The sequence below is a fragment of the Nicotiana tabacum genome, chromosome 13, assembly GCF_000715075.1.
Source record: "Nicotiana tabacum cultivar K326 chromosome 13, ASM71507v2, whole genome shotgun sequence".
NCBI classification, from domain to species: domain Eukaryota; kingdom Viridiplantae; phylum Streptophyta; class Magnoliopsida; order Solanales; family Solanaceae; genus Nicotiana; species Nicotiana tabacum.
The window spans coordinates 81,928,856-81,951,394 of record NC_134092.1 but is presented as its reverse complement, the minus strand read 5'-3'; the positions used below and the strand labels follow the sequence as shown (position 1 = coordinate 81,951,394).

General features: G+C 40.9%; 1 protein-coding gene and 1 pseudogene across 2 annotated transcripts; one reads left to right on the top strand and one right to left on the bottom strand.

The window, feature by feature from the left end:
• The first annotated feature begins 5,496 nt into the window (after nucleotides 1-5,496).
• LOC107796751 (uncharacterized) lies at nucleotides 5,497-6,617 on the top strand (annotated as a pseudogene).
• Nucleotides 6,618-6,803: 186 nt separating this feature from the next.
• LOC107796756 (uncharacterized) lies at nucleotides 6,804-11,338 on the bottom strand. Of its 2 annotated transcripts, none has more exons than XM_016619570.2 (3): nucleotides 10,778-11,316; nucleotides 10,494-10,698; nucleotides 6,804-7,015 (listed from the first exon to the last, which is right to left on the bottom strand). In XM_016619570.2, the coding sequence occupies exons 1-3, from the start codon at nucleotides 10,925-10,927 to the stop codon at nucleotides 6,957-6,959; spliced, it is 414 nt and encodes a 137-aa protein (XP_016475056.1). In that variant the 5' UTR covers nucleotides 10,928-11,316; the 3' UTR covers nucleotides 6,804-6,956. The 2 variants fall into 2 exon arrangements, with proteins under 2 accessions (XP_016475056.1, XP_075084190.1); XM_075228089.1 differs by lacking the exon at nucleotides 6,804-7,015 and adding an exon at nucleotides 7,022-8,607 and having other exon boundaries at nucleotides 10,778-11,338.
• Nucleotides 11,339-22,539: the final 11,201 nt, after the last annotated feature.

Below are 22,539 nucleotides of genomic sequence, written 5' to 3'. Positions count from 1 at the left end.
GTGATTTGGACTAAGGATTTTATTTGGGATGGTGGCTACTATACCGAGAAAAATTAGATACGACAGAAAGGAGTTTGGTTGAAATAAAGAGGGGTGTGAAGATTTGATTATCGTTTTTGGATACAACGTGACTTCGAGTTTGGGATGTGTTGTTGGACTTTAGTTGGTGTCAATGAGGAATGAACAGACTTGTACAGCTTGTGGACGAGCGTTGGATTGGGAGGGTTTACTGATTTCGTAGTAGGTGCAACCAGTGCAGCTCCGTTGGAAGATGTCGGCATGGGATTCCACAAGTGGGTTATCTCTTATGAGCAGGTTAGCGGTTGCGTGATGTTGATGAAGCTTCTGCGAAGAATACTACTTGCTACCTGGTGAGAGGTAGAATATGTGATTGTGGCGGATGATTCAGAATGTTAACGAAAGTCTTAACAAAAGACTTCGAGAAATTTTGGCGGGTTAACGGTACGGGATCATGGTAATTGAGAAAGAGGAATCGTTGTGGGCTCTACATTATGTGATGGTAGCTTAAAGCTAAGTGGGGGAGCCCCACCGTCTACGATTAGATCATGTGGTTGTCTGCTTGTACAGTTTTTGGTTATCGATGTGTTGGTGGATTATTTATGACTAAGAAAAGAAGATATCAGGAGTAATTCGAGCAAGGAACTTCATGAATGTGTGCTATACTTCGCCTTATCGATTGAGGTGTAGGTCTGGGAGGACTCAGAGTTTATGCTTCTTGTGGATGTAATGTACAAGGAAAAGAATTCAGTCGGTTGCTTCTTTGAGAGGGTGTTCATGTGCTAGCAGAGCGTTGAAGTTTGGTTATATTCGGGACCAGGTCAGAGTGGGTGACTCTCAACAACGGTCCTAGTGGGTTCAAGAATTAAAGTACGGTGCCTGAGGATTTCGAGTCTGTTGTGTGGTTAGGGATCGATATTTCATAGTGGATTACGTGCGGGACTTGGAATGTTCTATGTTATCATCCGGTATGCGGTGCCGTATTGGAGGAAAGGAAGAAATATCTTCGAATTCATGAAGGTCTTGCAGAATGGATGTACTAGTTGGAGATGCTATTGTGCGCTTGAAAAGGGTATGAGATGGTTCATGGGTATTGAGACGATGTGGTTTTGCAATTCGGTCACTCGGGATGAGTGCAGATTGAGTTCATTATGTTGTGAATGGAGCTATTATTATTTCTAAGACAGGTTAAGAGTAAATTGAAAGAAGTTGGGGTGGTTAGTAATGGTTGAATCAGCACGATTGTGGCAATGATCAGTTCCTGCGGCGTGTGAAGTTATACATGTAGTTTGTGGTTGTACGTGCAGGCTTGACAACCACCATAACTTGATTGATTTGGGAGGTAGTTAATTCGAATGGCCTTGTTGTGTAAATGGATTCCGGAAGAGTCATGGCAGTTTAGATCATGACTTGAGGTTTGTATTTTCTACGATTTGGGAATTCAGTTGCGTGTTGCGTTGGTTCTTCTGAAATGAGCTAAGTAAAAGGTTTCTAGCCAATGAAGTTCTTATTCTACTAGTAGTTTAGGGATTATGATGAATTCTTATATTCTCGCGTAGCGGCATGAGAGATGCAGTGAGCGGCATGGGAATTTAAATTTTGAGGATCAAGGTTACGGTTCGGTGTTGACAAGAATGTCATGAGCTCGGATGAGCCGGGAAGAATTTAGATGTTCATAGTAAGCTGACATTATCCTAGTGCCGCCTGGGAATGGTGCTCTGTGGAAGGAGCATTGTGTATTGATTTGCGGGATCTTGAATTACTTTACAGAATTAGTATGGTTAGTGGTATGGAGGTGCAGACTTTTCTACCTAGTGCGGAAGGTCGTGGGAGCATACCCTGCGAGAAAATTTGTATAAGTGAGACATGTTAGTCACTTGATTGTTAAGGATTGTCAAGTATGGAGATTCTGGTAGTATCACTAATGTGATAGTTTATGCTGAAAGGCGCTCTATTCCTTTGGTTGTGGACTATGGGAGTTTGTTACGGATTGGACGGATGCTCGTATGTATCATGAATAGGGCCTTTGTGGATCCTTGAAAGGTTGTTGGCCCAGTATGGTATGATTAGAATCGGGTTGAGGTCAGTTGGTGGGTCTAATGTGAATGTGTACTCTACGTCAGGTCGGATGTGTTCATTCGTCATAGCATTGCTACGGAGGAGTCATCGGGCATTGGATGTTATTCCCGTCGTCAGCTATTTCGTGTAATCTCTATTGTGCCATGTGCGTTGTGATACGGCTTGATTATTCGCACACGTATTGAGGTCCCATGTATCTTGTGGTGTTATGTTAGCAGGATGGCTCTCGAGATGCAGGTCATTTATTGCACCTTAGTTGTGCTTGGGTTTCGTAGCATATGACGCTATCCATCTCCCCAGGATTTGTCTTATGCACTTGGCGCGCTTGTGGTCGATATACGGGCATTTTGTAAGTATAAGCATTACGGCTTTATGTGTGTTTTCTTCTTGATTGTTATGTGCGGATCGGGTGGCACGCCACCACGGATATATTGTTTGGATTGGGTGGCACGCCACCATGGGCATGTTATGTGGATCAGGTTTCATGCCGCAACAGTGAGATATTGAGCATAAATCCTTGCCCTTATTTTTGTGTGCCTTGTTTTTCATCCCTGAGGTAGGTTCATAACATCTCTTCAGGCGTTTTCTTCGTTACGCAAGCCGGGTAGTTCTTTTTCCAGAGTTCATTTTTCTTTGTGTATCACATTTGAGTTTGTAGCTTGTTGGCGCTTTGATGGCATCATATGAGATTTTGGACGGTGTTTGAGGTGGTTTATTGCCCGAGCAGCTTGTACTGGGTGAGACGAGGTTATTGGACCTGGGATTAGTGCAATCAAATTTATATCAGGTATATTTAAGAGAAAATATTGTTATTCAGTTTAGAATGAGGTAATGGTCCTTGTCAGGAGGAGAGACTCTATGATTTGTTGATTTGGCAGGGGGTTATTAGTTTCTACACATCTCTGCCGTCGTAGAAGTATTTCGAAGGTTGGAACAGGACTTATATGCGTCATGAGATGTATTGCGGGCATCAGATTCGTGAAATTCTAGCTAGTGTGGTCAGAGAATGTTATTATGGGCTACCGACTTATGTGGTGTAGGGTGTGATTTCAACATAGGTACAGTGTGTGTTGATTGATACGGTGTTCGTGTGTTAGAATCAGGTCTTGTAAAGAAATTCGGAAGTTGGAATTTGGTTCTAAAGCTTGTTAGCTAAGGTTATAGGGAAGATCTTCAGTTTGGCTCGAGCTAATGTGCTCTACTGGGTTGTGGAGGCACATGCAGGTGCTCGAGGTGTTAAACAGTGACTTTGGACTACTCTGGAGCAGTTCTTAGCACGTTCGAGGATGAACGTATGTTTAAGTGGGGGAGAATGAAATGACCTGACCGGTCATTTTGAGCTCTAGTGCGTCGTTCAGCGGTTTGAGGCCTTGAGTAGCTTCACTTCAGGTATTATGACTTGTACGTGTGGTCGGAATTGAATTTCGGGAAGTTCGGGATTGATTTGGAAAGAAAATTCTAATTTCGGAAGCTTTAAGTTGGACGAATTGACTAAGGTTTGACTTTTTAGTAAACGATCTCGAAATCGGGATTTGAAGGTTCCAACAGGTTCATATGATGATTTCGGACTTGGGCATATGTTCGGGTTGAGTATCGGATCACCCAGGAACATTTCGGCATTTATCATGGAAAGTTAACATTTTGAAAGTTTAAGAATTTCCTAAGTTTGGTTTGGAGTGGGTTTTGGTGTTATCGATGTCCGTTTGGGATTCCGAGACTTGGAATAGGTTCGTATCGTGATTTGTGACCTATGCACAAAGTTTGGCGTCATTCCGGAATGTTTTGATATGAATCGGACGCGTTCATTGATGTTTAAAGGTTTGGAAGTTTAAAGAAGGGTTTTGATCATCGATCCATAGTTTTGATGTTATTTGGCATGATTTGAGGCCTCGACTAAGTTCGTAATGTGTTTTGGGATGCGTTGGTATAATTGGTTAAGGTCCCGAGGGCCTCGAGTGGATTTCGGACGGTTAACGGATCGATTTTAGGTCTTAAGGAAAGCTGGAGGATTCAGGTTGATGGTGCAACCGCTTTTGCGGAGGCTTCATCGCAAAAGCGAGGTAGTGGACTGCAGAAGCGGCTAGAAGGGAACTGGGTAGAGGCCGCAGGTGCGAAGGAATTCCCGCACTTGCGTGACCGCAGAAGCGGCTAGGAGTGAAATGGCTGAGGTCGCAGGTGTGAAAAAATTCACACACCTGCATGATTGCATATGCGACCAATGGAGCATAGGTGCGGACCTTGCTAGGGAGGCTGGGACCGCAGATGCGGTCGAATTCCATAGAAGCGGAACTGTACCTGCGGATGAAACACCGCAGAAGCAAAGGCGCAAAAGCGCTCGAGGGGCCGCAGATGCGAAGGTTGAGGGGCCTAAGGGGAGCCGCAGAAGTGGGCTTTGGGCCGTAGAAGCGGCTAATGTTCCGCAAATACGAAAATGTCGTTGGGCAGAGAACTTGGTTTTATACGGGATTTGGCCCATTTTCTTTCATTTTCACTTGGTTGGGGCAATTTTTTGAGAGCTTCAAGGGGGAGATTTTTATCAAGCAACTCAAGGTAAGTGATTCCCACCTATTATAAGTTAAATGCATGGTTTGTATATGGATTTAAACATGGGAATTAGTAGAAATTTAAGATTGTGGTAGAAAACCGAAAATTTGGTATTTTTGGATTTTGACCACGAAATTGGACAAGGAATTTGGAATAAGTTATATATTTTAGTTCGTGATATTATGGGTAAAGTTTATCTTCGAAATTATTCGGAATCCGGGCACGTGGGCCCGAGGGTTGTCTTTGTTGGCTTTTTGAGCGGAATTGGGAATCATTATAAATTGTTAGAGTATACGTATTGGGGTATATTTTGATTGGTTTGCATGTTGATTGACTAGTTTTGAAGAGACGGGCATCGGGTTGAGATGTTTGAGTGGCGTTGGAGCCGGTTATGAAACTTCGGAGCGAGGTAAGTCTCTTGTCTAACCTTGTGAGGGGAAAACTACCCCTAGGTGATATTTATTGTTATGTGCAACTAGTTGTGGTTGCTACGTACGCACGAGGTGATGAGAGTCCGTATGTAGCTAAAACATGTTTATGTCTGGGTAGACTTAGGACATTATCATGTAATAATTGAATTATTTGAATTCGTTCTGCTGGCTTAATTAATTAAAGTTATATCTGAATTTGATTTAGAAATAAATATATGTATAATAGGCCGAGCCTTAACACTTTGAGTTGTGGGCGATTTATGTCACGACCCAATTTCATAATAGGCCGTGATGGCGCCTAACGCCGCCGCTAGGGAAACCAACTGTCAACAAAGGAAAAGATATATGATATAGAGAATATTAATATAACTTCACATTATTTTTAGAAACCCCTAGGTCCTTCGTGAAGCTAGCTAGAAGTTCTTGACTCCAACTAAATTCTGTGCATTTGTTAATTTTTTTTTTTAACCGCACTTATGATGAGAGGGAATATGTCAAAAAGGGCAAAATCTGGAACTGCATTTTGAATTTACTTTAGATCTGCAGGAAAAATACGTTGCTGATGAATATCCTACTCACGATGCATGTGCTTCAATAGTTTAATGCCACCGACAGTACAAAGTATTGTCGGGTCGGGTTGGGACTGTATAAAACGGACTGGGATAGTTCAGGATAAATTTAGGGTTATGTTGCTAAAGAAATATTCTTCCCAAATCCATCATAAAAAGTTGAAATATTTGAGAGAGATGGGGTGGAATTGGATGGAGTCAATTCGGTTGAGACAAGTCCTCAACGAAGCAGTTAGTCTGGGAATGATTGTTACATCAGCAGTAATAATATGGATAAGTGGGAGTGAGTTACCAGTGGTGGTTGTGCTTTCAGGAAGTATGGAACCTGGGTTTAAAAGGGGTGACATTCTGTTCTTGCACATGACTAATGATCCCATTCGTGCCGGAGAAATTGTTGTGTTTAATGTCGATGGAGGTGAAATTCCTATTGTTCATCGAGTAATCAAGGTTCATGTGCAGCACGAAACTGGAAATGTTAATGTCCTTACAAAAGGAGACAACAATTTGAAGGATGACAAACTTCTCTATGCTCCTGGACAAAGCTGGCTGCAAAGGCATCACATCATGGGGAGAGCAGTTGGATTCTTGCCTTATGCTGGCTGGGTGACCATTATCATCACTGAAAACCCTATCGTCAAGTATTTAATCATAGCTGCGCTGGGATTGTTTGTTATCACATCAAAGACCATGGCTTCCAGCTTCTAATTGAACTGTATCCCCTTTTTTTATTTTATATAGAAATGTCTTTGTACACCTTATCAAAGCCAAGCATACTTTTCCATTTCCTAATCCAGAACAAAATAATCACATTGAAGCAAAAAGTTTGAGTAAAATACTTTTTGCTTAACCATAATACTAAGAGCACAGCAACACCTAATGTCTAGTCTTAAACCAAAATTATAATCAAAGGATGATATTGAAAAACAAGCGTGTGTTCCTTCGTCACCCTCTAGCGTGCCGAAATTGTGAAAAGCATAATTTAAGATATGCACGGATGTTCCGTGAAATAGGAGGCTCAAGTGGTTCATCCGCTTATTCAAGGGATATTCTAAGAGGAAAGATAGCCCAGGCTTCGACAACTCCAGCATCAGCGGCATGGGAAATGACTCTTTGACATAGCTGAAATTGAAGTTCAGTCTATATATCAAGTTACTTGGACTATGTAAAAGTTCCAGCTCACATATAAGTTCAGCCGATCAAGGATTATACAATGGAGTTATTTGGCAATAATAGGATTCAGTCCTTCACCTAGAATTAGATATGAATTAAAGCCTCTCGCTTGAGGCTTTCAACAAAATTACATGCACAGTATGATTCAATTTGACATAGAGGATACTGCTGCACTACCTTTTTCCTTCCCAATAGGTTGAGGCTCTGGATAAACACAAAAATATGGAGAGTTAGATAGCGAAATTGGAGGCATGATCAGAACTTCAACAAAGATGCAATAGCTACATGTGATCTTAGCCAATGCAATAGCTTGGACGCCGATAAATGAATTTCTGCTGCAAAGATTAGTAATTGCATAAAACAGATGGCCGCCACATGACTAACATATATATGAAAAACAGATAGGTGAACTTTCCTTTCTTTTTGGACACAAGGGTTTTCTAACATAGAGGCAAAGGATATAGGATAGAGGTTATGATATGATGCAATTTATGAAGAGATGGAGTTTTACCTCCCAAACCTAAGTTGGTAGTCTCGATTCTTACCGAAGTGAATCTAACTCATGAAAGTACATTGTGGTAATATTTCTACATCACACTGATTGCTTGAGCTCTCCCAAAAAGCCAAAGGGTGGATGTCAATACAGCCACAGTGGTTAAAACTATTAAAAAAATGTTTTAGTTTTCCCCACTTCCCAGTTGGTGGCTTGAACCCCCAACCTCAAGGTTGGAGGTGGAGGGCTCTTTCTTTACGTTTTAATGAATTAATTGACCACCTATGGCTTAGCTATAGTAGGGGTGTCAAATGGGCGGGTTGGGCCGGTTTTGGACGGGTGACAATAGGTTGAGTTAATAATTGGGCGGGTCAAATAACCCGCCCAAAAGTTACTTGGACTAAGATGGATTTGGTCAAAATGGGCTAAAATTTGGGTCATAGCCCAAGCCGCCCAACTCTTATCAAGCTTTGCTTAATATGTGTTGTTTTTATTATGAATTGTATAATTACATAATAAGACTTTATTTTTCTTTTGTTATGGTCATATATAACATATCAAAAAAAAAAAATTCTAAAAAGCCTAACTTTAAATGGGTTGAGATGGGTTGAGTCAAGATGGGCTACAACAATAACACAACGACGACCCAGTAAAATCCCACAAAGTGGAGTTTGGGGAGGGTACTGTGTACGCAGCCCTTACCCCTACTGCGATGGTGCAGAGAGGCTGTTTTTGATAGACCCTCAGCTCAGGGAGCCGGAAAGAAAACATGAAGAGACAATATATCAGTGTCGTCAACAGAAACCATAGAAATAGTAGCATCATAAAAACTATAAAATAGATGACATGCAATAACAATAACCAATAATGGGTCAAGATGGGCTAAGTTCAATAAATGAGCAGGTCAATAACGAGCCCAACCTTGGGCGGGTTGGGCGGGTCATTTGGGCTTGGGCCAAATTTGACAGCCCTAACCTATAGCATGCCACTCTTCTGTTTAAGCTGCCCAATGATCATGTTATTTGTTCTAATACATTGTAAATGATATCTACATGGTTCTCACATGTCCGGTTAATGTTTATCATACTTCTAAGGTTTTGAATGATGCCAGTCTTTAGTAGATAATATGACATTATTTTGCTTCACTCCATCAGTTTATATTACATGAAAAGGTAAGCTCAAGTGGTCTGTCTCTGGGGATGAACTATGATAAAAGAAAAGAGAAAAGAAGGCAACCTTGTAATTCCGGTCAGAAACAGAGCTTGTAGGAGCATCAGAATATCTGAAATTTGATTGATCAATCCTACCCATTGTTTGGAAACAGTAAGAAGAGAAATCTTGAAACTTACCCCCTCTTTAATTTGTCTTACAAGCAGAAAGAGAAATGAAAAGAGTACAACAAAAAAGAACTTTTCTAGGGCTGCAGATTGTAAGTTAAATCAGAATGAAAGGGAGTCATTTTTTCCTTCCCCTCCCTGCTTCATTTGAATTCAAAAGCGAATAGAAATATATTTCCTTCACTCTACCAACCATTCTGGTATCTCTTATTTCCTTCTTTTCTCCTCCCTCCCTTCTTTTGAAACAATGGATTACTTTCTATGCTGCTGTATATATTAGTTCTCCAATACAGATTAGCATGGTTCTGTCTCTTAATATCCATTGTAGACAGAAAAAGAGAAAGAGATTTAAGTTATGACGAAGGTCACATCTCAAGTTCATATAAAAGAGAAGACATTTTCCTCAACAACATTAGCACTACAAAAACCAATGGTTAATAGTGTTTAACAAACATCATTGTCTTTTATTGTTCCCGCTGAAAACTTTAATTACATATATACTATTTTTATAATAACCATAGTGTCCGGGCCAGCTTGCGCGCACCTCGACTAATTCCACGGGATACCTGTCACCTCCCACCAGCAACAGGTACCAGGCAACTCTATCCATCAAGGCTTGGATAGATGGGAAGAAATCACCTAGTATTTTATTGCCTCCGCTGGGATTTGAACCTGAGACCTCATAGGTCTCACCCACTTCATTGACCACTAGGCCACACCCTTGGGTGCCATTATACTTTTTTATCATTAAAAGATAAACTGTAACCTTTTATTACATATTATGCCTTATAAAGCATAATGGAAGACAAGAGCCTCTTGCAGAGCTGCATGTTTTGGTTGGACAGCTTACATGAAGCATGTCTAACCCAAGATAATTTGCAAAGAAGTGCATTTAATGTATGCAACAGGTGCTACATGTGAAGCCCAAGCTGAATCCCTGTCACATACTTTTGCATTGTTCTTATGATTGGCAGATCTGGATGTTCCTTAACGTATTTGGAGTGAAATAGGCCTTAGCGTCTTTGAAGGTTGTCATGGAAAGCTAGAGGGGGCAAAGAACTAGGAAGCTGATCAAATACATATGGAACACCGTTTCCACTGAGTATTTTTGGCGTCTATGGAAAGAGAGGTGTAGCACATGTTTTGAGAGCATATACATAGTTTGACTTATGTAAAATTTAGAGCATTACATCTTTTTGTTTTCTTGGTGTAAAGTGAAACAGTATCATGATGTACATATTTTTCTGGACTTCTTGGAATCCTGAAAATATCTACAGGAAACAAAGTCCTATTTTGTTGTAATGGCGCCTTCTTGGTACAATCAATGGTATTACTTTACACAAAAAACTTTTATTTCATATTAAAAGCAGCAGGTTGAGGGAGTTAAGTCTCTAAAAGTAGATTCTCTAATAAGAAAATAACAATACTTTTCCGTTTTCCTCAATAGAAATTACTTTAGAGATGGACGAAGATTCAATCATTTAATAGCAGCAGTTTATCAAAACATGGAGATAAATATCATATAGCGTGTAAAACTACATGTATGTGACAAGCTCAGTTTGGTTTTGGTTCTTAACACTATGCACAACACTCAAGTAGATACTCAAAACTAGCAGCTTAGCTTAAACCAATGATCCATATGTTTACGCCAATCAAAGAACTTCAAATATTTGAACACTAGTGACCACTAAAATAAGAAGTTGAACCCTGATCATTTTCATAGACTCACAAGGATCTAAGTGGAACAAGCAAGTCCATCATGGAATTACCAAACAACAATAATAACTAAGCCTCAGTCACAAACAAGTTAGAATCGACTATAGAATGAAAAAATAGAAATATGATATCTTACTTGATATGAGTGCCTTAGGTCTGGTTTTAAAAAGAATCTTTTGACGAATTATTCCAATAACGTCCAATTCCACCCTTGATGAACTAATGTCACCCTTCTTTTCCTCGGAGTCAAGTTTGATTTTCTTCAATACTAACATTGGCTTTTTCAAGGGCACCTTGGTCCCAGCCAACTCATGGTACCCAACAGTAAATGTATAACTTTCCTGAAAAATAGGAGCCACAAAATGAAAATTGAGATTCCTAAAATTTCACAATAGAGTAATTTGATAGGAAGTGAAAAACCTGGGAAGAGGGGCGGCAAAGAATGCCAATTTGGAGATTTTGGAGGCGATCTTTGAAGGAGGGTTGGGCTTCAACCACACCTTGAAGTTCCAGAATTGCCCATTCGGGACATTTCTCCTCCCCGCAGCTGCATTTTACCTGAATCTGCATTTACGATTCACTGCAACTAGATATGCGCTAGAGATTTTGCCCTCTTTGAGTTGGGTCCAATCCAAGGGCTTTTCGGCTTTTTACCTTTGAGGCGAGCGCAGGAAAGTGGGACTCTTTTTGGCGGCAAAGATTGAGCCACACAAACAAACGATGTCGTCTTTAGAGAAAAATAAAATACTATTAAGTTTTTTCCGTCCTTTTTGGGCTATGTCAGGACCTATGTTAAATCATACATGTTCGGGTTTTTTTTCAAGGAGAAATGAGGAAAGGGATTACACCGTGAGAGAGCGAACCTGCACCACCAACTTAACTACTAAGATTCAGATTACAAATGCATTTCCAATGTGAGACATATGCTTACAACCGATGATCCAAGCCCAAAGTAGAAAGAGTATGGGTGTTATACGAACATGGAAGGACAAAGATGTGAGCAAGTGAGACAAATTGAGCAGCAGCTCCACCAACTTCAATTGGTAGAGGCTGATTTAAATTTTAAGCTTTATAAATTCTAGTTCAAAATTTTATCATAGCTCATTTAACTTACTGAATTTGAATTTAACAAATTTTTTTACAGGTCTAAGCTTGTATACAGTCGAAATCGAGCTCGCTTACGACATAGTAGGTTAGGCTCGAAACATGACAACCAAGGGCTGAAGATCGACCTCCAATCCCATCGAGCTAGAATCCGGGGTCAGAACACTGCCTTCGAGAACATTGAGTCTGAGACACCAGAGTCGACCCTAGCCCCGAACGAGCTCGAAGAAACATTGTTAGCATAACCAACGGAAGACCGAAATATCAGTGACCGGTCAAATATTGCGGCAAAAATCTCGGCGCGTATCAATAGGGAACCGGCAATCAGCTAATCAAGGGATTTTTACCTTTTATAGAATTGTACCTAAAGTAGGACTCATCTACTATATAAAGGGGGTTTGTTAATTCATTGAACGCATTGTAACGCGCATCCCAAAGCAATATATCATTATTATTTAAGCTCTTGTTCTTCTGTATTCTTACATCGATTGAAGCGTACCTGGCTCGAGGGTGATTAACCTCACAAGGCTAAGATTGTTCAATTCTTGTGGTTTGCATTTACTTTATCATTATTTACTTCAATCGCAATCTAATTTATTGTTTTGTGTCAAGTTAATCCACGTATCCTTAAAATCACTTACAAATTCAATTTTTATCCGATTTTGAGGGTAAGCTGGCGCCCACCGTGAGGCTAAGGATAATAGTGGTTATTTGATACAAATCTCCATAACACACACTACTTTACACTTGTTCTTTGAAGTGTCTCTAATTGCTGGTTAAAACTCGAAATGTCGAATTCTCAATCAGCACCCCTACATGTTGACAATGAGTCCGGTTATCACGGTGAAAATAACAACATAGCGTCCGGTGACGAGGTACCGCCCGTTGATCCCATAGAAATTCCGGTCGCGGGCCTGATTGACGCTAATTCACATGTGGCTATCGAGGCAAACTTGCCTACCGACCCCGAGAATAGCGTCAGTGGTGGAGCCCGATAGGCAACTCAAAATACACAAAATATTGGAGGAGACGTAATCAGTTTACGGGTGATCTTCGAAATGATGCAGGCTCAACATGCGGCGATAGCTCAGTTACAGAACCAAAGCCGTGCACCGAGCAGAGTTGAACCCGATCCACCCCGGAAAGTCACCTGCGGGGATAAACCGGTCACAGAAAGGTCAAATGAAAACGAATCGGGGGCTAACCCCAAGATCATAATAGTCACGACCCCAAATTCCCTCCGTAGGATGGCGTGATGGCACCTAGTCTCTAAGACTAGGTAAGCCTATCAATGCGGAATAACGTAATAGAAATATGAAATAAATAAAACTGCAACTCAAATAATTTCAACTCCATAAATCCGGTAGAAATAAGTCACAAGCTTCTAAGAATTTATTCTAAGTGTCTCTATACATCAGAGTCTAAAGAGAATAAGGAAAACAACATAATAAAGATAGAAGGGGACTCCGAGGTCTACGGACGCTGGAAGATATACCTTGAAGTCTCCGCGTGCGGCTAGTTCACTGATGTCTGGTCTGATAGGGAGTACCTAGATCTACACAAAACGATGTGCAGAAGCGTAGTATGAGTACACCACAGCGGTACTCAGTAAGTGTCAAGCCTAACCTCCATAGAGTAGTGACGAGGTCAGGTCAGGCCCTACTGGAATAATAAAAGACATGGTGAAAAGTTTAACAATATAATAATAATAATAATAATAATAATAATAATAATAATAATAATAATAATAATAATAATAATAATAATAATAATAATAATAATAATAATAATAATAATAATAATAATAATAATAATAATAATAATAATAATAATAATAATAATAATAATAATAATAACAATGGGGATGAATCAAGTAAGTAGTATGTCACAATTTAACTACACAGAATAAGGGCAAATAACACCTCGCGGAAGAAAAATAAAAATTTATAACTTTAAGGAAAACACCAAAATAACCAAAGGCAATGCAACCATAAAGAAATATCAATAAGGGCACTCCCGAGCTACCGCCTCGTAGTCCCAAATCATAAATAAATTCACAATATCTCATTTTCTTATATCACCGCGGGATCCTTCACATTTAATTTTAAAGAAAATATTTTTTCCGGAAATAGCATCCCGCGTTTTAGCCACCCTTATCACACTGCATGACTTCTAGTAGTTCCCCGACTAGCCACGCATATCAAGCCACTCTTATCTCACTGCATGCGTTTCAACACACAGACCTTATACCATCGCATGCGTATCAATATCATAATATATCATAATTTACACCTCAAGTGCCCAAATATTTCAACTTGCCAAAATAAATCAACAACAATATTATTTTCGCAATAAGGAGCTCACGTCTCAATCACAATGAATACAAAATCTCACAAAATATTCGAAAGTGAATAACTCAACAAAAATAATATTTTACAAATTTAACACCTTGCCTCGATACCAAATTTTTAATGTCAAATACTTCATATTAATAATAATTCAATTAAGAAATTCAACTTTCAAATGATGAGCACAGAATAAAAGAAACAAAGTTTCAACTAAACAGGTAAAGCAATTAGCAAGAAAAATGTCAGGCAAATTTAAAATATAAAAATAGATCAATGATGATGAATATAACCGGATAAAATAATTTAATTAATGTGTAACAGAGATCTAAACAATTTAAAACCAGAGTTTTTCTATATTTAGCTCGTGTACACACTCGTCACCTCGCGTACACGACTTTCAATACATTATAATTATCATATCAATACCAATCCTAAGGAGAATTTTTCCTACACAAGGTTAGACAAGTCACTTACCTTGAACCGTGAAATTCTTTACTCCGCTATGCCGCCTCGTGAATTGGCCTCCGAAAGCCTCGTATCTAGTCATAATAATTTCGATTCAGTCAATACAAATTATTTGAATTAATTCCATATGAAAATACTAATTTTCCAACAAAATCCAAAATTTAACTCAAAAATTACATGTGGGGCCCACATCTCGGAACCGGACAAAAGTTACAAAATATGAATGTTCATTTAACCACGAGTCCAACCATACAAATTTTACCAAATTTCAACATTAACTCGACCCTCAAATCTTTAATTTAAACCAAGAGGGTTTTCTAAATTTTCCAACTTAAATCACCAATTAAATGTTAAAAACAACCATAGATTTGGGTACTTTAACCAAAACTGAGTTAAGAACACTTACTCTGATGTTTTCCTTGAAAAATCGCCTGAAAATCGCCTCGCCCGAGCTCCTAAAATTCAAAAATGGGTAAAAATAGCCACCCCCCGAATTATATGTTCTGTCCAGGGATTTTCGCATCTGCGACTGAATTAGCCGCATATGCGGTCTCGCAGGTGCGGCCCAAAATTTTGCACCTGCGCTACCCGGCCTCCTCTCCATTTTCGCTTCTGTGCTCTTCCCTTCGCACCTGCGACCTCGCAGGTGCGGAAAGATACTCGCACCTGCGCACTCTGCCTCACCAGCCCCTGCTCGCTTCTGCGCTTGCCAAGCTCTCTTCTGCGGGCTCGCACCTGCGAGGCAATTCCCACAGGTGCGATTGCATCAATAGGCAGCATCAAGTTTCAATTGTTCTAAGTCCAAATTTGATCTGTTAACCATCCGAAACTCACCCGAGGCCTCCGGGTCCTCAACCAAATACACCATCAAGTCTTAAAACACCATACGAACTTAATCGAAACCTCAAATCACATCAAACAATGCTAAAACCACGAATCATACCCCAATTCAAGCTTAAATGAAACTTAAGAATTTTCAACTTCTACATTCAATGTCGAAACCTATCAAATCAAGTCCGATTGACCTTAAATTTTTCACACAAGTCATAAATGACATAACGGGCCTATTCAAATTTTCAGAATCGGATTCCGACCCCCGATATCAAAAAGTCAACTCTCGGGTCAAACTTCCAAACTTAAGTTTCTATTTTAGCCATTTCAAGCCTAATTGAACTACGGACTTTCAAATAATTTTCCGGATATGCTCCTAAGTCCAAAATCACCATACGGAGCTATTGAAATTATCAAAACTCTATTCCGAGGTCATTTACGTATAAGTCGACATCCGGTCACCCTTTTCAATTTCAGCTTTTCATTATTGAGACTAAGTGTCTCAATTCATTCCGAAACCTCACCGAACCTGAACTGACTGCCTCGGCAAGTCAAAATACAACTATAAAGTACAGAATGAGCAGTAAATGGGTAAACGGGGCTACAACTCTCAAAACGACTAACCGGGTCGTTACATCCTCCCCTTCTTAAACAAACGTTCGTCCTCGAACGGGTTTAGAATTATACCTGGAGAGGTGAAAAGATGAGGATAACAGTTGCGCATATCATGCTCGGTCTCCCAAGTTGCCTCCTCTATCGGATGACCCCTCCACTGTACTTTTACTGAAGCAATGCTCTTCGATCTCAACTTTCTAACATGTCTGTCCAAAATGACCATTGGTACCTCAACATAAGATAGATCCTTGTCCAACTGGGCTGAGCTGAAGTCTAACACATGAGATGGATCCCGTGATACTTCAGGAGCATGGAAACATGGAACACTGGATGAACTGCAGTGAGACTAGGTGGTAGTGTAACTCTGTAAGCCATCTCTCCAACCCTCTCAAGAATCTCAAAAGGCCCAATATACCTAGGGCTCAACTTGACCTTCTTCCTGAATCTCATAACATCCTTCATAGGCAAAACCCGGAGCAAGACCCGCTCACCAACCATGAATGCAACATCACGAACCTTCCAATCCGCATAACTCTTCTGCCTAAATTGGGTTGTACGAAGTTGATCCTGAATCAATTTAACCTTTTAAAAAGCATCCTGAACCAAATCTGTACCCAATAGTCTAGCCTCACCCGGCTCAAACCAACCCACTAGAGACCGGCACCGCCTCCTATATAAGGCCTCATACGGAGCCATCTGAATGCTTGATTGGTAGTTGTTGTTGTAAGCAAACTCTGCAAGTGGCAAGAATTGATCCCAAGCACCCCCAAAATCTATCACACACGCATGAAGCATATCTTCCAATATCTAAATAGTGCGCTCGGACTGTCCGTGAATCTGAGAGTGAAATCTTGCATTGAACTCCACACGAGTACCCAACTCTCGTTGTACGGCTCTCCAAAACCGTGATGTAAACTGTGTACCCCGGTCAGAGATGATAGATACTAGTATGCCATGAAGCCTGACAATCTTGCGAATGTAAACATGGGCTAGCTGCTCCGAAGAGTAAGTTGTAACCACAGGAATGAAATGAGCTGACTTAGTCAATTTATCCACAATCACCCAAACTGCATCGAACTTCCTCTAAGTTCGTGGAAGCCCAACAATAAAATCCATAGTGATCCGCTCCCATTTCCATTCTGGAATCTCTAACTTCTTAAGCAATCCACCCGGTCGTTGATGCTCATATTTCACTTGTTGACAATTTAGGCACCGGGAGACATACTCCACTATGTCTTTCTTCATCCGCCTCCACCAATAGTACTGCCTCAAATCCTGATACATCTTTGCAGTGCGTGAATGAATGGAGTACCGCAAACTGTGAGCCTCCTGGAGAATCAACTCACGCAAACCATCTACATTAGGCACACATAGCCTGCCCTGCATCCGTAATACACCGCCATCTCTAATAGTGACTTCTTTGGCATCACCGTGCTGAACTGTGTCCTTAAGGACAAGTAGATATGGGTCATCATACTGACGCTCCCTGATATGATCATACAGAGAAGACTGAGAAACACACAAGCCAAAACTTGGCTCGGCTCGGAAACATCCAATCTGACGAACTGGTTGGCCAAGGCCTGAACATCTAAGGCTAAAGACCTCTCTGCTACCGGTAAATATGTTAAGCTGCCTAAACTCTTCACCTTATGACTCAAGGCATCAGCCACTACATTGGCCTTACCGGGGTGATAGAGAATAGTGATATCATAATCCTTATGCAACTCCAACCACCTCCGCTGCCGCAAGTTAAGATCCTTCTATTTAAACATATATTGTAGACTCTGGTGATCGGTATAAACCTCACAATGGATATCGTACAAATAATGCTGCCAGATCTTCAAGGCATGAACAATAGTTGCTAACTCAAGGTCGTGGACCGGATAATTCCTCTCATGTACCTTTAACTGTCTGGACGCATAGGCAATCACCCTACCGTCTTACATCAACATTGCGCCGAGACCAATACATGATGCATCACAATACATAACATAAGACCCTGAACCTGTAGGCAATACCAATATTGGGGTTGTAGTCAAAGCTGTCTTGAGCTTTTGAAAGCCCACCTCACATTCCTCTGTCCACCTGAACGGAGCACCCTTTTGGGTCAATTTGGTCATAGGTGCAGCAATAGAAGAGAAACCCTCTACAAATCGGCGATAATACCCCACCAAGCCAAGAAAACTCAGGATCTCAGTAGCTGATGACAGTTTGGGCCAACTCTGCACTGCTTTAATTTTCATCAGATATACCTGGATCCCCTTGTTCGTTACCACATGACCCAAAAATCCTACTGCATCAAGCCAGAATTCACACTTTGAAAATTTTGCATACAACTTCTTTTCTCTCAAAGTTTGAAGAACAATCCTCAGGTGCTGCTCATGATCTTCCCGGCTCTGGGAGTACACCTGAATGTTCTCAATAAACACAATGACGAATGAGTCAAGATAGGGCTGAAATACATTGTTCATCAAATGCATAAATGTTGTTGGGGTGTTGGTCATCCCAAATGACATTACAAGGAACTCATAATGACCATACCGAGTCCTGAAGGCAGTCTTCGGGATATCTGGCTCCCGAATCTTCAACTGATGATAGCCTGAACGCAACTCGATCTTAGAGAACACCCTGGCACCCTGTAGCAGATCAAATAGGTCATCAATACATGGCAATGGATAATGTATAGAACTATCCTTCTTCTTCACAAATAAGACATGAGCACCCCAAGGAGATACACTGGGCCGAACAAAACCCTTATCAAGCAGTTCCTGTAACTGCTCTTTTAATTCCTTCAATTCTGTTGGGGCCATACGATATGGTGGAATAGAAATGGGCTGAGTACCCGGTAACAAATCAATGCCAAAGTTAATATCTCTGTTGGGTGACATACCCGGAAGATCCGCTGGAAATACATCTGGAAAATCCCTTACTACCGGAACTGACTACACGGTAGGAGTATCAACACTAACATCTCTCACATAGGCCAGATACGCATCACATCCCTTCTCAACCATTCATTGAGCCTTAATAAATGAGACAACCCTGCTAGGAACATGATCTAAGGTACCTCTCCACTCTAGCCATGGTAGACCTGGCATAGCCAACGTCACCGTCTTGGCGTAACAATCAAGGATAGCGTGATAGGGCGACAACCAGTCCATGCCCAAAATAATATCGAAATCCACCATACTGAGCAATAATAAATCAGCTCTGGTCTTAAAACCACTGATAACAATCAAACACGGCCGATACACACAGTCAACAATAATAGATTCACCCACGGGTGTAGATACATAAATAGAAGAACTCAAAGAATCACGGGATATGCACAAATGCGGGGCAAAATAAGATGACATATAAGAATAAGTGGAGCCCGGATCAAATAAGATTGATGCATCTCTATGACAGACCGGAACAATACCTGTGATGACAGAATCGGATTCAATAAGCTCTGTCCTAGCAGGAAGGGCATAATATCTAGCTTGGCCTCCCCCTCTAGGGCGACCTTTACCTGTCCGACCTCCACCTCTAGCTGGCTGTGCAGGTGGAGTGGCAATTGGTGCAGTAATCATGGCCTGAGAAGCCTGAGGGCCCTGTGGAATGGGTGGGGAATGAGAAATCTGTGGAGGTGCACCCCTCCTAATTATGGGGCAATCCCTCATGATATGACGGGTGTCACCACACTCAAAACAAGCCCTCAGAGGACGTGGCTTCTAGGATTGGCTCGGGCTTGATCGACTGGACTGACCGTTAAAAGCACCCCGTACATGAGGTACAGTAGACACTGCGGTGCATAATATGGAACCTAAGGTCTAAGAGTAGCCGAAATACCACTGGAAGCTAGAAGTGCTGAATGAATAGGACGGCTCACATAGCCTCTACCATGACGGGCTGCAGTTGGGGCACTAGAACTGTTATATGTGCTAGAATCTCGAGGTCTCTTAGCTTCCCTCTCTTCACTCTCCCTAGTCCGCATACCCTCCAATCTCCTAGAAATTTGACACCACCTATTGGTATGCGATGTCCATCTCCAGCTCTCGGGCCATACTGAATTAGATACTAGGGTGGAGCCCCTTAATAAATCGATGAACCCGCTCTCGAACAGTAGCAACCAAGGCTGGTGCATGCCTAGCCAAATCACTGGATCGGACAGCATACTCTGACACGGTCATAAAACCCTGGCGCAACTGCTCAAACTCCGCGCGCTATGCATCTCTGAGACTCTGAGGAACATACTCCCTCAAGAATATATATGAAAACTGAGTCCAAGTGAGTGAAGCTGCCTCAGCCAAACTATCCAATTCGTATGCTCGCCACCACTGTAGGCCGCTCCTCTAAGTTGGAATGTCGTGAAAGAAACCCCACTAGTCTCCGCAATGCCCATAGTACGGAGGATACGGTGTCACTCCTCAAGAAAACCCTGGGCATCCTCTGATGCCAAGCCACTGAAGGTAGGAGGGTGGTACCTCTTGTACCTCTCGAGCCTAAGCTGCTCTCCCTCTGAAACTATTGCTCTAACCTCGGGCTGAACTGGGACAACTGGCTGCACTGGTATAACCTCTGAAGCATGGTCAACCTGGGCCCGTGGCTTTAGGGTACGAGCAACGAGAGTCTGTGCTCCTCCCTCGGCCTAAGATGTGGCAGGAGCAAGTGGAATCAACCCTGCCTGAGCTAGAGTGCCAAACATGCTCAAAAACTGGGCAAGAGTCTCTTGAAGTGCAGAAGTTGTAACAGGCGTCTCAGGTGCCTACTCTCCAACTGGAGCTATTGGTGGCTCCTCTGCAACAGCTCGTGCAGGTGCTCTGGCTGCACCACGTGGTCTTCCTTGGCCTCTGGCTTGACCTCTGCCCCGGCCTCGGCCTCTTGCGGCTCCAACATGGGGTGCGAGTGTCTAATCATCGGATCCAGTTATGCATGTCCTCACCATCTGTGAGAGAATAGGAAGACAATGGTTTAGAATTTCGAAGTCAACAAATGTGCACGATAAGGAATCAAAGAAGTGAACATTTTCCTAACAGTTATATAGCCTCCCGAAGATAAGTACAGACGTCTCTGTACCGATCCGCGAGACTCTACTAAACCTGCTTGTGACTCATAACACCTATGAACTAGAGCTCTGATACCAACTTGTCACGACCCCAAATTCCCTACGTAGGATGTCGTGATGGCACCTAGTCTCTAAGACTAGGTAAGCGTATCAATGCGGAATAACGTAATAGAAATCTAAAATAAATAAAACTGCAATTCAAATAATTTCAACTCCATAAACCCGGTAGAAATAAGTCACAAGCTTCTAAGAATTTATTCTAAGTGTCTCTATACATCAGAGTCTAAAGAGAATAAGGAAAACAACATAATAAAAATAGAAGGGGACTCTGAGGTCTGCGGACGCTGGCAGACATACCGTGAAGTCTCCACGTATGGCTAGTTCACCGACGCCTGGTCTGATAGGGAAGTACCTAGATCTGCACAAAAAGATGTGCATAAGCGTAGTATGAGTATACCACAGCGGTACTCAGTAAAGTGCCAAGCCTAACCTCGGTAGAGTAATGACGAGGTAAGGTCAGGGCCCAACTGAAAATAATAAAAGACAGAGCAGAAAGTTTAACAATATAATAATAATAATAATAATAATAATAATAATAATAATAATAATAATAATAATAATAATAATAATAATAATAATAATAATAATAATAATAATAATAATAATAATGAAGTAAGTAGTATGTCACAATTTAACTACAAAAAATAAGGGCAAATAATACCTCGCGGAAGGAAAACAGAAATTTTTAACTTTATGGAAAATACCAAAAATAACCAAAGGCAATGCAGCCATAAAGAAATATCAACAAGGGCACTCCCGAGGTACCGCCTCGTAGTCCCAAATCATAAATAAATTCACAATATCTCATTTCCTTATATACCCGCGAGAACCTTCACATTAAATTTTAAAGAAAATATTTTTTCCGAAATAGCTTACCGCGTTTTAGCTACCCTTATCACACTGCATGACTTCTTGTAGTTTTCCTACTAGCCACGCATATCAAGCCACCCTTATTTCATCGCATGCGTTTCAACACCCATACCTTATACCACCGCATGCGTATCATTATAACAATATATCACAATTTGCACCTCAAGTGCCCAAATATTTCAACTTACCAAAATAAATCAACAACAACATTATTTCCGCAATAAGGAGCTCACGTATCAATCACAATGAATACAAAATCTCACAAAATATTCGGAAGTGAATAACTCAACAAAAATAATATTTCACAAATTTAACACCTTGCGTGAATACCAAATTTTTAATGTCAAATATTTCATATTAATAATAATTCAATTGAGAAATTCAACTTTCAAATGATGAGCACAGAATAAAAGAAACAAAGTTTCAACTAAATAGGAAAAGAAATTAGCAGGAAAAATGTCAGGCAAATTTAAAATATAAAAATAGATCAATGATGATGAATATAACCGGATAAAATAATTTAATTAATGTGTAGCAGAGATCTACACAATTTAAAACCAGAGTTTTTTCATATTTAGCTTGTGTACACACTCGTCACCTCGCGTACATGACTTTCAACACATCACAATTATCATATCAATACCAATCCTAAGGAAAATTTTCCCCACACAAGGTTAGACAAGTCACTTACCTTGAACCGTGAAATTCTTTACTCTGCTATGCATTTGCCTCATGAATTGGCCTCCGAAAGCCTCGTATCTAGTCATAATAATTTCGATTCAGTCAATACAAATTATTGGAATTAATTCCATATAAAAATACTAATTTTCCAACAAAATCCA